Source organism: Sceloporus occidentalis, unplaced genomic scaffold (genome assembly GCF_023333645.1).
Source record: "Sceloporus occidentalis isolate IW3139 unplaced genomic scaffold, rSceOcc1.0.p SCAF_2, whole genome shotgun sequence".
In the NCBI taxonomy this organism is placed as follows: Eukaryota; Metazoa; Chordata; class Lepidosauria; order Squamata; family Phrynosomatidae; genus Sceloporus; species Sceloporus occidentalis.
In genome coordinates, this window is record NW_028316982.1 from 104,216,260 (window position 1) to 104,229,567 (window position 13,308).

The 13,308-nt window shown below is 42.2% G+C and overlaps 1 protein-coding gene across 3 annotated transcripts in view; it reads left to right on the forward strand.

Annotated features, from left to right (window-relative positions):
* Positions 1–13,308, forward strand: part of LOC149318819 (catenin alpha-3) — a 485,131-nt gene that overhangs the window by 371,862 nt on the left and 99,961 nt on the right. For all 3 annotated transcript variants that reach the window (XM_089510521.1, XM_089510524.1, XM_089510522.1), the window contains one exon: positions 5,198–5,290. In XM_089510521.1, the coding sequence (XP_089366647.1) occupies positions 5,198–5,290 (93 nt within the window). The remainder of the gene's footprint in view (positions 1–5,197; positions 5,291–13,308) is intronic.

Genomic DNA, 13,308 nt, shown 5'->3' on the forward strand with positions numbered 1-13,308 from the left:
ACTTTTTATAGTGGCTCTGGTCCTTTTAGGGGGACAAATCCAGAAAGTGGTGTTGAAGGATTTTCCCTGGCAGTTTGGTCTATGGGCCCTCCAGGGCTCAGTTTTGTCCTCCTTGCTATTTAATATCTACATGAAACTGCTGACAGAGGTCATCCAGAATTTTGGGGTTTTGTGTCATCAGTATACTTTTCTTCAACTAAGTCCAACGAAGAGATTTCATTGCTAAACCAGTATTCACTGTCAGTGATAGACAGGATGAAGCCAAAGAAATAGAAACTTAATCCAGATAAGCCAGAGTTGTGTCTTGTGAATTGAAGAGAAGAACAGGAAACAGAGATCCAAGCTGGATGAATTACCTGACCCCTAAAATTTCAGGTTTATAGCTTGGGCTTACACTCTTGTATTTGGATCTGAGCCTAGATTCTCAGGTTTTGGCAGTGATCAGGCATGTGTTTGCACAGCAAAAAAGGTTAAGGAGCCTGCTGCACCCATTCTTGTACATGTCGGATCTGACGATGGAGACACATGTTTTGATTACATCCCGTTTGGATTATCATAATGCACCCTATGTAAGGCTGCCTGTGTAAACTGTAGCAAGTCCAAAATGTTGCAGCCAGATGACTGACTGTGCCTAGTTACAGAGAAGACATAACTCCCATGTTGGAAGAACTTTACTAGCTACTGGTCTGATTCTGGGTACAACTGAGTGCGTGAGAAATAAGTATGTATGTTTTCAATGTTGTCGGTTGTCTTTTTATGTATTTTAATAAAAATAATAATAATTTAAAAAAGCTTTATAAGGCTTGAGTCCACACTATCTGAAAGATAGTATATTCCTCTATGAACATGCCCAGGGGATGGCTTTCTCTCCATCCAGCCACCATCACAAATATATTTGGAGAGGACATGGGAGAGAGCCTATATGGCTGCTCCCAAGGTGTAGAATTCTTTCCCCTGGAAAGTTAAGGCTGCATCCACACTGCAGCAATAATCCAGTTTGACACAACTTTTATTGTCATGCCTCAGTGCTATGGAATTCTGGGAATTGTAGTTTTGTGCGATATTTAGGATTCTCTGTCAGAGAGCTCTGGTGCCACAACAGACTACAATTCCTAGGATTCCATAGCCTTGAAATGCCAGATAGGGGATGCAGCATGTAGTTGCCGTTGCCCTGATCCAGTGCTGAAAGGGGCGGCTGCCCCTGAGGGGTGGTCTGTTTAGCCCCTTAGTTTGCTTTTTTCCCCACTGGCAAGCAAAGACCTTCTTATATAGCCAAGCCTTTGGCCCTTGGTTCCTGTAATAGGAGAAGGGTGGGTTATAAATTATATAAATATAGATTATAAATAAAGAAGCCTTTCTCTCTCCATGACTCTTATTTTTGCCTTAAAGGGGTACAAAAGAATAGTGAGTCATGAATCTCTCTCTCTATATATATATATATGTGTGTGTGTGTGTGTGTGTGTGTGTGTGTTTCATTTTGGGATAGTCTGGAAGTCTTCACTTTAGCAGACATTGTGGTACATATTGAAGCCCCAACCATGTATACATTTTCAAAAAACGAATGACTAAAAATACATACAATTGAAAAATACCCATAGATACATTTGAATTGAAGAGGAAAGGTTGTACAAAAAGGCTCACACTAAGAAAAATGCATACAAATTCCTATTCAGGAAATTAAAACACAATTTAATACAAACAAAGGCGGGAACAAGCATACAGATAGGATTCACAGAATTGTAACCAAATAAAGAGTAGTGGGATTGTTTTTAAAACTTTTTACCAAAACTATAAGAGATGTGTGTGCCAGCAAGTTTGAGACTGGTTTGATTGTTCTATACATTGGCATTGCTGTTTTGAAAACACAAGCTCTGGAATTTTGTTTTGCATTATCCATAAGTCAAAGATAAAATTGGATAAGCACAGAGTAATTGTAGTCAAACCAAATTCTTACTTAGCTCAAAATACAGCACACATAGTCTTTATGAACAATCATTCCTTATATGTACAACAATATTCATTTTTGAAAGCATTTGAACAAATTTGAGTAATTTCATTCTATGGGGTTGGAATTGTTTTTGTAAAGTAGAACTCAACATATGCAAAGATGAAGAAATGACTAGAAATGTACCCACCTATTGCTCTCTGACATTTGATTTCTAACTAGAGAGTGCAAGAAGCTTTTCTGCAAAATGCTGGTGCCTTTTGATCCCCAGAGAGAGAAGCTTCTTAATTGGCCATATCAAGCAAGTGGTTAACATGAATAAGGAACACAGCTAAAATCCATACTTGCAAAGTCAGTCTTGGATAATCATTCGGAACACTTGCTAGGATCACAGAGAGAAAAATGTAGGATTAAATGAAATCATAGCATGTATAACCAACAAGCCCAGGTTTCTGTAAACTCTTCATCCAAACTAAAGAAATAAGAAAAACTGTATGTGCCAGGTGCAATTTTTGAAATCTCCTTCCCTATTGTGTAAGCCCCCTAATTACATTGGCCTGTTACAGACAGCCAAAATAAAGCTGCTTCGAGTCACAGTGGAGGTATGGTGTTTCAATGATGCATGCATCCTAAGAGTCCAGAAGTTGCACCAAAGCCATGCTCCAGCCCTAAGGACTGGAGCGTGGCTTTGGTGTGGCTTCTGGACTCTTAGGACGTATGCATCATTGAAACACCATACCTCCACTGTGACTCGAAGCAGCTTTATTTTGGCTGTCTGTAACAGGCCATTGTAAGTATAAAGCTAGGAGCTGAGATCTCAAGGAGGTTGTCCATACAGGTTGAAAGAAACAGCCTCACCCTGTTTCAGAACTTGCCTGTTTGGATAACACATGTGGCGGAAACAGCAGGAAAATAAGCCCAAGCTGCACTCTGGGGCTTAACACCAGAGTAAAATAAATCCTGATTTGCTCCTGTTCAAGCCAGAAAGTGCAAACTATTGCAGAGGACTGCAGACTGACTGTTGGTGTAGAGATGGGAGAGCGGCTAGGCAGTTGACAGAAGCAGTCAGGAGCATGTGCCCTGGGCCAGGCAAGATATTGGCACCGCTCCTGGCCGTATTTCTTTTTTGTTGCCACCCGAAAATCAGTTGCATATACATATGAGTGTTCAGTGGCACCATCAATTCATTGCACACCTTGTGGAGTGAAATGACAAAAATGTCAAGGTTATCAATAATATAGTGGATTTAATAAAAACATGACAAACTGGCTGGTCCAACAGGGGCCCATGGGGGGAAGAGGGAGAAAGGGGGCATGTTTGGGGGCACCATTATTGTGCTGTGCCAATGTATCATTGGGCACATTGATGAGCTGTAGTAGGCCAGTTGATTGATTGTGCAATTGAGCACCTAGTTGTGCAGGCTGTTCAATAGGCTAGTGGATGGGCACAATGAGGGAGGCAATTGGCAGCTCTTAGTAGGGTGTTCATGTGCTTGTGCACTTGTGTTCGTGGTTGAATGGGGGAGATGGCATGGTGTGGGTTATAGATGCAAATGCTCCATTATAGAGGGTCCTTCTTCACAGCAGGGAAGGGAGTGGTGTGGACTGTGTGTCAATTGTTGGGCCATAGTGATGTGGTCAACACATTCTATCTGTGAATTGAGAAAACCTGAGGTAAGCTGGCTTTCCCTTTCCATTTGCTCCTATGCAGAGAATGGTCATAAGCATTTTAGTTGCTTAGTTATTGTTTTTTAAAAAAAATCCATGACAGATGTGGCTGTGTACTGTTAGTCCTAAGAGCTTTACTGGAAAAGAGAGTGCTTACTGTTAAGGCACTGATGAAATATTTTGTGTCCCCAGTCCAGCTAGTGCTTTTTTCTTATGTTCTGCATATCTATCATTTGTTCATAGCACTTCCTCAAAGGAGGACCATCAACATAGACTATAGGTCAACAACAGGGCACACACAAGGATCATAGATGGGATTAATGGATTGGGCCCTGCTTGTGTGAATCTTGTTTATCAATTGCAGAGATTACTGTCTTTGTTCTTAAAGTGTCAGTATGGTGTATTGGTTTGAGTGTTGCACCAAGGCTGCATCTGCACTGCAGAATGAATGCTGTTTGACACCACTTTAAGTGCTATGGAATTATGGGATTTGTAGTATTGTGAGATATTTAACCTTGTCTGTCAGAGAGCTCTGGTGTTACAACAAACTACAAATCCCAGGATCCCATAGGTAGGAGCCATGACAGTTAAAGTAGTGTTGAACTATTTTCATTCTGCAGTGTAGATGCAGGATAAGACTCCAAAAGACCAGGATTGGAGACCATAGACATCCACTGGGGCAACACTCTCCCAGCCCAAGAGGAAGACAATTGCAAACAACCTCTGAAAACAACAAAGCTTTTATGAGACAGTTGCCATAAGCTGGAGTCAATTTAAAGATACATAACACATGTTAAAGCATACGGCAACACATCTGTCCCTAAATGAATAGGTGTGATTGATTGAGTGAGTCACTAGAGTGACCTAACACTTGTGAAACTAGTTGCCAAAATTCTTTTTCTTGCTTTTTTTTCTTTCCAAATTTACTTTATACCCTATATTGGAGGCCAAGGCATGAAATAAAATGCTGGCCAAATCTATAGCCATTTGCTATCTTCATACTATATCAGGACCCAGAGGTATTCTTGGGAAAGAAGGAATTCTGGGGGACAGAAAATGACAAACCATTGCAGCCTCATCCAGCAGTTTACTTCACAGCGTGCTCACCAACCTATTACATCAGGGGAATTTACAGGGCAGGGGCTCTCTGGGATGTTGTGGCAGGCCCTGTGGGCAACTTACTAACAGTCATGACAGAACGATTTGAATAGCAGAACATGTGATTTCTTACACAGGATCAGTTTCTCAAATCATACAGCATACTGTTATAGTATAATCAGAGCCTGGAAAAGTTGCTTTTTTGTATACACCTTTCAGACTCTATTGTCCACTTTTAGACTTTCTGTTTATAGCCTTTTTTCTATTTATTTGGACTGAAGAATAACTGTTTTTAATATTGATTAATCATATCCATTTTAAAATAAAGATTTTTTTAAAAAAATTATATGATGATGATGATGATGATGATGATGATGATGATGATGATGATTTCCTGACAGGTGTTAAAAAATAATGGACTATGTTAATTAATATCTGCATTGGCACTGTGTCCATCCCTAAAAGTAATGTCATGTTCTTTACATAGACACCAGAAGAACTAGAAGACATGTCTGATCTTGAAGATGACTATGATGCACGTAGCCGCACCAGTATTCAAACGGAAGGAAAAACAGATAGGGTATGTATCAAATCTCTGATATTAAAAACTAGTCAATGTAAACCTGGACTGTTGTTCATTTAAGGTTTCTTCATTTAACCTGGAAATCATTCCAAAATGTTAGTTTTTTATAGATATATGTTACACAGAAATAACATCTTTAAGGAAGAAGAATAAAGACACGTCTACACAGGCCCTGGCCCTCTGTTATCAGGCAGAATAGTTGGGGATGGTGTGATCCTGAATGGGTGATTAAGTTCAATTTGCATTTTGAAAGGCCTTATCCTGAAGGAGATTAAGCAACTAGAAGTGGTTAGTTGATAGTTTCTCTTTAGGCATTGTTTCTATAGGAGCTGTTATGAGTGTCTGAATTCTCACCAAATTAAGTAAAATGGCAGAATCTGGAAATAACAAGGTGCCGATAACATAGGGGCTGTAGAGACAGGCCAAAATAAAGCTGCTTTGGGTCACTTTGGAGGTATGCTATTTAAATGATGCATGCATCCTAAGAGGCCGGAAGCTATGCCAAAGCCATGCTCCAGCCCTAAAGACTGGAGCACTGCTTTGGCGCAACTCCTGGCCTCTTAAGATGCGTTTGTCATTCAAACAGCATACCTCCAAAGTGACCCAAAGCAGCTTTATTTTGGCATGTCTGTATGGGCCCATAGTTACTTTGGCCAAGTTACTCCTTTTGGTTATGACAACATAATTGAGTCACATTAAAGATGTGATAGAACAAGTGGGAATGGAGTAATCTTATTAGTAAAATGAGTAATGTTTAGTTACTTTTAAAGTCCAGGTTTAAAGGAATTTTGATAGGAATGTTTCACATTTTGTGCTAAAGTGAACAAATCAATCCTAAGGGTGTGTGTGTGTGTGTGTGTGTGTGTGTGTGTGTGTGTTTATTTAACAAAAATAATGAAAAAGTGAACTAAGGAATAATGCCAAAAGCAAGAAAATATATCATTTTAAAACATTGTAATGTGTAATAACAGTGAACTGATTTTCAAAAGCATCATAGCAAACAAAAAGTAATTATCTAGGCTGTGAAAAAAATGTATATAAAAATGTGTGTACTGAGGAAGACTCTGTGACATCGTATCAGTGCGACCATGGTTTCAACTTAGTTCATATTTTTATAGCATAGATGGACCCAAGGTATTTGAACAGCTGGCATCCTCTCTAAACAGACTAACTTATCAAATATCTACAGACATAAATAAACTTTGCAGAACAGTAAAACCAGGAGACAGGTACCCTAAGGAATGCTTCCTTTCATGCTACCCCCATTAAAACAGCACCATTTCTACTCTCCTGTATCAGAGAAACCATCTTGAATGGGTTTTTTTTTTTTGCAGAAATTCCAGATAAGAGTCCTCAAAAGGGCTGAAAAATGACATTATTAATTACTCTAAAATGGCAAAGGGGTTGTTCTCACTAGGTGAAACCCCGCATTCTTAATCGAATCCAAGGAGTGGCGTTCCTATTAGGATCCGATTTAAACCTAGAACGGTTCTAGAGCAACCCGCAATCGTCCCCACTACAAATCGAATTGTAGAGCGGAATAAAATTTTGAATCGAGTTTTCCTCATTTAACGCGTGTTAAAAAAACACTAGGGTCCGACCGACGTTTTTCCATTGATTCGATTTAGGAACCGGAGCATTTAAATAGGAACGACAGCCTTTGAAATTGCGTTAGATGAATGGGAGGAGCGGAGTGCGATGGGGCTGTCCTTGGGGGAGTTGCCCTTTCTGTCCCCATCCGTCGTGGCTGTCGCCATTTTTGCTTCCCTCACCCCTTTGTCCGCTGTGGTCTTTCAATAAGAGATAAGGATTATTTTTATTTTTTATTTTAATGGTTTACAGGCGCTTAATCTCTTCAGCGCTTTAAACACCTGAAGTCCCGGCTGCTCAAGGCTTCCCCCGGTGGATTGCAACCTCCCCTCTGTGTGGGGAGAGCCCATTTCTAACGGAGGAGAGGCAGGGAAGGGATGGCTCCTCGCGAGGAGACATCTGATCTCGCCCAGGCAAGGAAGGGCTCTAATCAATGGGGGTGGGGGGGGATAGAGCCTTTCTCTCTCCCTTTCTCAAATGGAATCTGCCTTCTCCTCCAACCCTGGAAAGAGAATCTTTGGGAAGAGTGCTCCCTCCCTGCTTTTCCAGCAGCCTCCTTCATTGATCTCTGGGCTCTCTGAAGGGATTCTCCCATAGTTCCTCTGGAAAGAGCTTCGCTTTGCCAGAAGCCTCTCCCATTGATCTCTGTGCTCTCTGAAGGGATTCTCCCTGGCTGTCTTGGGAGACAGGATGCTGCCCTCCAAAACCTATCCCATAGTTCCTCTGGAAAGAGCTTCGCTTTGCCAGAAGCCTCTCCCATTGATCTCTGTGCTCTCTGAAGGGATTCTCCCTGGCTGTCTTGGGAGACAGGATGCTGCCCTCCAAAACCTATCCCATAGTTCTTCTGGAAAGAGCTTCGCTTTGCCAGAAGCCTCCCCCATTGATCTCTGTGCTCTCTGAAGGGATTCTCCCTGGCTGTCTTTTGGGAGACATGAAGAGGGGATGCTGTCATGCAAAACCTATCCCATAGTTCCTCTGGAAAGAGCTTGGGTTTCCTAAATTCGCTTTCCTAAATTCGCTAAATTCACAAACAGTCAATGAAATGGAAACGATGCCAAAAGATAAATCGCTTCCAAATATTCCGGATTAACGTTACGTCATTCTGACGTACTATTGATTGACAGCTCCAAATAAGGTATGGAGGAGAAGAATCGCTTTATTTAAACACCGATTTCATGCCAAGTAGGAACGCTTGCAGGTAAAAACTTTGATTTAAATAACCAGATGGGAACGATGAACAAAGCGATTCGGATAGCGGGATAAGAACAGTGTTATTTTGAATCGATTCAAATCTTAAGTGGGAACAACCCCAAAGAGTTGAATATTGTATCTGGAAAATAGGAGCAAAGAATCTTCCAGGACACAGAATGGCCATATGCCCTGAGACATTTTTCAAGCTAGCAAATTATTCCTGGTTGGAAATCTTAAAGTTTGCTTTGTCCATAGCTGCCAGCAACAACAAACATGTCTCTATAAGACATTTATTATGTGCCTTCAAGTCATTTCCAACTTATGTTGACCCTAGTGTTTCATAGGAGTATTTAGTTTATCATGGGGTTTCTTGGTAGAATTTGTTCAAAGGGAGTTTGCCCTTTCCTTCGTCTGAGGCTGAGACAGTGTGACTTGTCCAAGATCACCAAATAATTTTCTATGACCAAGTGGGGATTGGAATGACACTGTACTACACTGGCTCTCCTATGAGGCATACAGGATCAAAATTTGAGATAACTGAAAGAGACTACACAGAGCATTCATGCTGTGATGATCCCTGTGGTCCAAGCAACTCAAACAGTGGCCCTGTCTTGGCACTTAGTAACAGCAGATCCTTTATTTCCCCCTGAATATCCTATTCTTGGTTCACACTCCCTGAGAAGTTGAATGAGACTCTTGGAGAACTTCGAATCATGCTGCCATCACTCAGTGAATTTATAATAACCTTTCCTTCACACTGAAACTTGTTAAGGATTTATAGTTCCCTCCCTTTCTAAACTAAGCAAGTGATAATCGAACTAAGACACGTGTAAAGAAGTGTAGGAGTAGTAGATACTTTTAAAGAAAATATTCTATTAACAAAAATAATATAGATCATACAAGGTCTTTTGACCTTGCAGGTACAATATGTATAGTTATCAGATATTCATTTCAAGCAAGCCAACAGAAAGAAAATTAATAAGCCTAACCCTTCTAACTGACACATTCCTAAGTAACTGATACAGAGATGGAATCTGCCGGCCTGGATGGGTTTGAGATGTAGTTACTGGCCCTGGCCTATCACAAACTACCTTCCTGAAGTTTGCCTTCTTGACACAGGCTCAACACTGCAGTTTTTCCCAACCGGAAAGACCCACATCAAGGGAGATACTCTCACTCCAGACTCCCACTGCAGAAGCTCCTCCAACTGAACTCAGAGACTTTTTATATCTTTCTGTTGGCAGCTTCCAGAACAAACTCTTGCTCCTGCTCACTGATTGGCCAAGTGGGCCTTCCATCAGTTGTGATGTCATTACTCATTTGCATGTACCTCCATCCCAGCTTAGCTCTTTATTGCCTGACAGAAGACTGGAGGCCCAGTCATTACATATGTGATCACCAATATCAAAATATGGAAAGGACATTGGAAGAAAAGAAAACCATAAGATATAGTCCAGTGGTGGTGAACGTATGGCATACATTCCAGAGGAGACACTCAGATCCCTCTTTGTGGACACATGTGTCATTGCCACAGAGGCCCTAGATCTAGGGGAAAAGGGAGGGAAAGGCCATGTGTTTCTCTCAAGCTTGCCAGCTCTACAAACCTCACTACCTCCTGTGCCAGTGAAGCAGTAGTGTCATGGGGTGTGGGTGTGGTGGTGGGCATGTTCTCTTCCCCCACGCACCATCCCATCCATGAAAAGGATAAGAGAAGACGCAGAAGGGGTGCACAAGATGGCAGCTGCTGGTGAATGGCGCCAAGGAAGAGGTGGGTTGCATGAGGGACGGAGCTGCTAAACGAACCTCCCTCAGCTGCGTTGCTCATAGCAGTTGGGTGACAGAAGGGAGCCTGGGCAGAGGCAGCCTCCTGAGAGCCAAATGGAGTCTGGGTAGTGGGGAGGAGGAGGAGGCGGGATACCCACTTTCCCTCCTGAGGAGCCCGTTACTTCCAACCATCCCATCCCCATCCCTTCGAGTTCAGTTTTGGCGCCAGAGAGGAAACTTCTGTTCAGCGACACACACACCGAGGCAAAACTCTTTTCCTTAAAACAGCCAGGGCTTCTCCTTTCCTGGCAATGTTTCCGAAGCAGGGGGTGAAACTTGGGGGTGCCATCATGGATGGAGAAGAAGCCCTGGGAGCTCCCCCCTGCCTTCCTCCTTTCCTCCCCTCAAGGGGGGCAATAGCAATAGCAAGTACAGTACATTTCTATGCCACTTATCAGTACACTTAAGCACTCCCTAAGCGGTTTACAATGTATAAGCTAAATGCCCCCAACAAGCTAGGTATTCATTTTAGCCACGTCAAAAGGATGCAAGCCTGGATCGAGCTTGACCTTAGCTGGTATTGAACTCACAACCTTGCGGTTTGTGAATGAGTGGCTGTAGTAAAAGCATTTAACCACTGCATCACCAGGAGATGTTTTGAACCTAACTCCCTTCAGGTGCCAAGTATCCACCCTGAGCCTCACATGAAGGGAAGTTGGCATCTCCCTAGGATAAAAACCAGATGTTACCAGACATTTTTGGTGGGTTAGTTGGTTGGGAAAGCAGAATTTTAAAACTTGGAAGTGTCTTGCTTCTCACTTGATGGAAGGGGAAGGACTTCTGTGGACTTGGCTAAAAAAGTTTCATTTGTCGAGAAGAGAGAGGGAATGAATGCTGTTTGCAGAAGCTCCAGCCCCAGAAACCTCCCAGAAGTCCCACCCGTGGAAGTCCCCCCAGAAACCCCCAGCTGTCCCCCCAAAAAATCCCGAAAGTCCCACCCAAGAAGTCCCCCCCGCACTAGGTTTGGACACTCAGTCTCTAAAAGGTTCGCCATCACTGATATAGTTCTTGGACTAACAGAAACTGCTTCTATGGTTTCTTTAGAAAATTCTGCATAAAAGCTTCACTTTCTAGAGATGCTAATTGTCTATCATGCCTCTGTACTGAATTGGGCTATAGGGATGTAAATGGAATGAAAGAGGCAGATAGAATAGATAGAGTAGAAACAGATAAGAGTAGAATATAGGTCAGACCTTATTGTGCCTCCTACAAGCAAGTTAAATTCAACTGTGTGGACATACAGTCTCAGTTATCAGTACTCGGATCCAAATCTCCCTCTAGGCATGAGAGAAAGAAAGAAGGAGGTTCTGGTGAATCGTAGTACAGTGCAAATCATTATCCTTTTCTTAGAGCAGAAAATGAAGTCCAAAAGCCCTCAGCATTAACAAGGGTAGATAAATTTCAGTGTTCCCCAATCAATTGTTTCGGTTTGAATTATTAGTCATATATACATGAAGACAAGGTATGGAGATTACACTGAGATTTAAACAACAACAACAATACAGTATGCTAATCTTGTATGCAAAGTAGTGCTGATGCCACAACTTTTTAAAATTGTCTAGGGACATCATGTTAATAAGATTAAGGCGGGTTACAAACCACCATGAAAGTACGGCGTCAGTACATACTAGGGTTAGGAAGGTGTGGTGCTTCCGCACCCCCCTAACCCTAGTATGGACTGAGTCCGTACAAAATGGCGGCTCCCCTTCCACATGGGGGCTGCCATGATGACGTCACGACCGCGCCGCCTCTATACAGGGCGGCGCAGATGTGACGTCGTCAGTCTGCGCCAGGGCGCTTAGTGCGCCCTTTGTGCAGACCAGGAAGGAGCTCCGTTTTGGAGCTCCTTCCTGGTTTGCGGCACTGCTTTGCGTCGCTGGGCGCAGCCTTCAGACAGCTGCACCCAGCGAAGCAAGGGAGAAAGGGGCCAAGTGGCCCCTTTCTCCTCCTCCCCGCCGCCGCGGGGTGTCCTTGGGGCTTGAAGCCCCAAGAGCACCCCTTTCCAGGCTGCAGCGAAGGGGCCTTTTGCCGCTTCCCCGCAGCCTGGAAAGCGGCGGATCGGGGCCTCGGAGGCTGCCGGTGTGGCAGCTGAGGCCCCGATACACCAGGGAAAAGGGCGGGTGCAGCCCGCCCCAAACGGGCGGTCTGTAACCCGCCTAAGTTCTCTGATCATAGCATACACCTATTTAATATACAAGAGATAACCATGCTATCACATAATATACCAAATAATACCTCCTAATATTAACTGTCATGGGACAAAATCAATTAAATTGACATAATTGATTTTGGGGATATATTACTATACTAAGACACAAATATATCTTTGTATTAGGGAAAGTGCCAAACAAATTTAGATAGATAGATAGATAGATAGATAGATAGATAGATAGATAGATAGATAGATAGACAGACAGACAGACGCTTAATCCTCCTTATACTTATTGTGGAATATTTTTATTTTTATGGGACTTCCTTTTTAAAGTCCTGATATGCTGAAAGCCAGCATGGTACTGTGGTTTGAGTACCATACTATAGTTCTGGAGAACAGGGTTCAATTTTTTACTTGGACATGGAAACTCACTGGTTGACTTTGGGCAAGTCGCACACTTGCAGCCTCAGAAAACCTAGTTGAAGGGTCACCATAGGGTCAGAAATGATTTGAAGGCACAGAAGAACAAAATATTTGCCTTAAAGTCTTCATGACAGGTTTGTTTTAAGGTTGCCATAAGTTGGAAATGACTTCGAAGAAACACAGCAATACAATATTAAGAACTATTGGGAGCAAAATCATCCCAGTGCGACCAATCAAAAAAAGTCGGCGATATTTTTAGTCCTAGGTTCTTTTTGGTTGACAGAAAGAAGACTCAATATGAGTATCTAAAAACAACTGACAATGAAAGACATAATTTCTTTTACTTTGATACAGCATCATAAGCAGTAAGGACCCTGGCAATACCTTCTCACACTGTGGCTTTCTGGTGAGCAGTGGCTAGATGTGTTTTCCTTCAATGACTTTCAACGCTTTTTCACTTGTTACGGCCACCTACCTTTTAAAGTGGATTTTAGGGGCATTTGTGGCTGTGACAATGGTGTCACAATACCTGTAGTTTATGTGAATACAAAACAGTTATGAGGTTTCGCTTATGACAACATGGCTGCCACAGGAGGGCAGCCTATGTTTTCATCTTGTTTAAATTATTTATGGTTTTAATCTGGAAGAGTTTTAAATGGTTTATATTGTACACCACCCTGAGGTCCAACAATAAAGTGGGGGGAATCTAAATATTTAAATATGTAAATAAATTTCTAGATGTTGCCATGAATCTTATTGGCAGTCCCCAGCTAGAAAAGACTCTCTGAATTAGTGGGATTGATGTAAATATTGATTAATCATTTATCATTTTATT